Genomic DNA, 4,104 nt, shown 5'->3' with positions numbered 1-4,104 from the left:
GAGTGGCAGAGTTGCTGGATCTCAGGGTGTTTTTGTTCTTGCAGCCAAGAGAGAAGGTATTCTTTGTATTCTACAGGTAAAATAAGGACTTTGAAGTAAAGTGATTACCTTTTTCTGATAAATAGGGGTTCAGTTTAGAACTATGGAGTTTTTTTTTTTTACTAAGATCCGAATTAGTTTCAACCAACGTGGTTGTTAATCTTCCTGTGGTCCAACTGATAAAATACAAAAACTAATCATAAAACATTAAGGAGGATTTGACAATAACACATGGTCTTCATCATATTTTACACACATAAACTTAAATTTCAAAAATTCGATTTCAGTGCTCTTTTAAAGAAAAATTCTTCGTTTTTTAATGTTTTTAGGCAATTTATTGCATTTTTTAATTGTTCTATAGAACGATTTCTGTAGAAAGTCTCTCTTAGCAAAGTTTAAAATGAATCTTGTTTCACAAAATGATTCAGGTCTGCCCTGCGATGGACTGGCGAACTGTCCAGGATGGACCCGGCCTGTCGCTCGTAGATAGCTGGAGATAGGCACCAGCACCGCTCGCCACCCCGCTTGGCACAAGCGTGACAGAAAATGCATGAATGGATGACTCAGGTCTTCCTGTTTGAAGGGTAAATTATACTGCAACATAACCTTCAACGGAGGCCATAGTAAAGAACGACTCGTTTCAAAAATATCTTAACACTAACTGAGCAGCCTTGTTCTGGAATACCTGCAACCTTAAAAGATCTGATTTGCTGGCAGCAGACAAATATAACAGAACAGATTTCTGAGAAAGAACTGAAGATTGAACAACCTGTTCAAACCAAAACTGTCGGAGAATAAAAGAGGAATATCTCCTTACCAGAGTAACACCTTTATCAATTTTCTTAATTACACTTTCAATGTGATGTGGATTATCATAAAACAAGTTTCTGCATCCAATTACTATTGATCGAGATTTGCCAACATTCATTAGGTTTAGGATAGGGAAAGTATCTGAACCCTGCGTGTTCCCATGGCTCTACCTTGTAGTGCTGGTGCATGCAGTAGCGACACACTCTGGTCTTGATGTCCTTGCTGACGTGTTTGGGGGACGGCAGGAAGCCACATTTAGGCTGGAAGCAGAAAATCATTTAAAAAAAAGGTGCTGAGTGACACACTGACTTGTGTGGCTGACTCGTCCACTGAGTGGACTTTATGTGTACCTTGATCTCGATGCAGAGGGGCGGGCTGGGTGTTTGCTGGTGCAGGGTCGGAGACGTGAGGTTGGGCAGGCAGAGAGCGCAGCCGCTGTAGATGTCCATGACTTTATCACAGCGCCAGGCTGAAACAGAAATCAAGAGTTCAGCTGGGTCTATTTTTACTGCATTGGTGCAGGTTTGAAGGCAGAGTCCGCAGAGGGTCAGTGATTCAGAGAAAAGAGACACAGAGTCCTGGAGGTGGTCAGACCACAGCTGTTAAACTAGACATGGACATGGTGTGTACATTTGGGAAATGAAGGAGCTGGTCATAGACCGTGGGAGGTAGGGACCAAAGACGGTGCTACTGGAGGGGCCTGAGGTGGAGGCTGTGGATTCATATAAATACCTTGGGGATGTGGCTGGACAATAAACTGACCTGTTCAACACACATCAACCACCTGCACAGGAAGACACAGAGCAGGATGCACTTCCTGAGACTGAGGTCATTCAACATCTGCAACAAGCTGTTGGAGATGTTCTACTAGTCTGTGGTTGCCAGTGTCCTCTTATACACCCTGGTGTGCTGGGGGAGCAGCACATCCAAGAAGGACACCTCCAGACTGGACAAATTGGTCAGGCGAGCCGGCTCTGTGATTGGCAAGAAGCTGGACTCTCTAGGGATGGTGGCAGAGACAAGGTCACTTAAACTGTTGGACATGATGGACAATGCCAGCCACCCTCTACACACTGTCTTCACCACTCATAGGAGCCTGATCAGTGGGAGAATACTCCTCCTTAAATATAGGACCAACAGACTGTTGAACTCCTTTGTTCCTCAAGCCATCAAGCTGTACAACTCCACACTTGGGGGAAGGAGGAGGTGAAAGGAAGAGGGACAAGGGTCAACATCTTGTACAAAATATTACCTATTGAGGGGAGTGGCAGCCTGTTGGTTAGGGCATAGAACTTGGAATACTGGGGTTATGAGTTTGAGCTCCACTCTCATAGACTGCCACTCTGGGTCTCTGAGCAAGACCCTTAACCCCACACTGCTCCTAACACATTCTAACTACTGTGTAGTCTTTCCTTAGCTTTCAACTGTGCAGATATTTAGGACATTAAGACTTTTCTTAATTTCTCTCTTTTGTACTATATACACTATTTTATAATGTCTATTGTATTTCTATCTTTAATGGCATCTTGCTTTAACTCTTTGTACTCTATATGAGCTACTGGACCCAGAATTTCCCTGAAGGAGTAATCCCAAGGTACAAATAAAGTTAAGTCTAAGTCCAAGTCTGAGGACCAGGGTGGAGAACCACCGTCTCGGGGGGTTTGATGGACAGAAGAAGGAAACTTTCCACCAATAGTTAGTCGCTCTGAGTGTCAGAGAACAACAGGAACATAAACGTGTCTCACCGGGTCTCTGATGCTGAATCTTGATGGATAGCTGTCGAACAAACTCCAGCGGCAGTCTGACAACTTCCTGCACACCAAACCAAGAGATGAAACTTCAGCCTTTTGGAACAAGTTTAACTTAAAACACACATTATTCTGGAAAATTCACAGAAATCCTGGGATGATGCTTTGAAGAGTCTGATTTAGCTTCAGGAATGAAGCTGTTTATGTGAAATGTTCCAGGTCGGAAGGGGATCCATTTGACCAGAGAACAGGGCTCATGTGATTAAAACCCTTCAGACTCTAACAGAGTTACTCACTGTCTGGTTCTGGAGAATTTTAGTATCATTCTGTGGTTCTGAGTGGATTCTGAACTCGGCTGAACTAAATGAAGCTAACCTGAAATCATTAAGTTTATGTTTGCATGTCTCAAACACAGGAAGCAAATGACTCCCTCTTTAAAATTTAAATAAATGATTCATGAACTGCAGGTTGAGGAGAATCCAGGTCAGATTTGAAGTAAAAGTTCTGCAATTAAATTAAGATCATGAATATTCAAAGAAAAAAAATTGTTTTCATTCTGGTTATTGAGCCCATGTTTGTAATGTAAAATGGTTCTGATCGTGTTAATGAACGCAAACTGTTTCTTACCCCACTGTGGACGAACTTTCCGCCCAGCAGGCTGCTCATGACGTTGGAGCTGAAGTCCACGATGTTCTGGATCTGCCTGAAGGCCTGCTCCGCCGTCTGAACATCACATAGACAAAAGAACACATCTTGATCTCAGAACTCGGGTCGAACTTCATTACTAAGAAGGACCGACCCGTCCTCTATGACCTCACAGGAAACCCACAGAGGCAGAACAGAACTCGAATCACTTGGTGACCCGTTCAAACAGGGAGCCAGCAGCTCCGTCCTGCTGACACCAAACAGGCCAGCAGTACCGGGCCAGGATGTAAGAGTGGAGCATGAAGGCAAATGTATTCAGATGGAATGAAAATCAGCCTCTGACTTCATGCAAATGAAAGGAGGAGATCTGATACAAAACCTCAGCTGCACAGAAACCAGAACTTCATGTTTCAGCTGCTCCTTTCAGTCAGAACTTTGATGAAGATTGGATTGTTTACTAAGACCCAAACTGGGTGGTTCCTGAAGCTCAGAGTGTGAAATCTATAATACTGTAATTTGAACAAGGTTAACCTGTGTGAAGTTACTCATTAATGATTTTAGTACAATGGGTCAGGTTCTGGGATGAATTGGGTGAGGTTCTGGGACGAAATGGGTCGGGTTCTGGGATGAAATGGGTGAGGTTCTGGGACGAAATGGGTGAGGTTCTGGGACGAAATGGGTGAGGTTCTGGGACGCAATGGGTGAGGTTCTGGGCTGAATTGGTTTAGGTTCTACTAGGACGAAATGGGACAGGTTCTGGGACAAATTGGGTGAGGTTCTGGGCTGAAATGGGTGAGGTTCTGAGACAAATTGGGTGAGGTTCTGGGCTGAAATGGGTGAGGTTCTGGGCTGAAATGGGTGA

General features: G+C 43.9%; 1 protein-coding gene across 1 annotated transcript in view; it reads right to left on the bottom strand.

Moving 5' to 3' along the window:
• ippk (inositol-pentakisphosphate 2-kinase) overlaps positions 1 to 4,104 on the bottom strand; it is a 21,021-nt gene that overhangs the window by 7,502 nt on the left and 9,415 nt on the right. Inside the window, exons 3-6 of the mRNA XM_015368938.1 lie at positions 3,225 to 3,320; positions 2,595 to 2,661; positions 1,200 to 1,318; positions 1,020 to 1,109 (exon numbers count right to left, since the gene is read on the bottom strand). Of these exons, the coding sequence (XP_015224424.1) occupies positions 1,020 to 1,109; positions 1,200 to 1,318; positions 2,595 to 2,661; positions 3,225 to 3,320 (372 nt within the window). The remainder of the gene's footprint in view (positions 1 to 1,019; positions 1,110 to 1,199; positions 1,319 to 2,594; positions 2,662 to 3,224; positions 3,321 to 4,104) is intronic.

Source organism: Cyprinodon variegatus, unplaced genomic scaffold (assembly GCF_000732505.1).
Source record: "Cyprinodon variegatus isolate N-32 unplaced genomic scaffold, C_variegatus-1.0 Scaffold2261, whole genome shotgun sequence".
NCBI lineage: Eukaryota > Metazoa > Chordata > Actinopteri > Cyprinodontiformes > Cyprinodontidae > Cyprinodon > Cyprinodon variegatus.
This window is presented reverse-complemented; position numbering and strand designations above follow the sequence as displayed.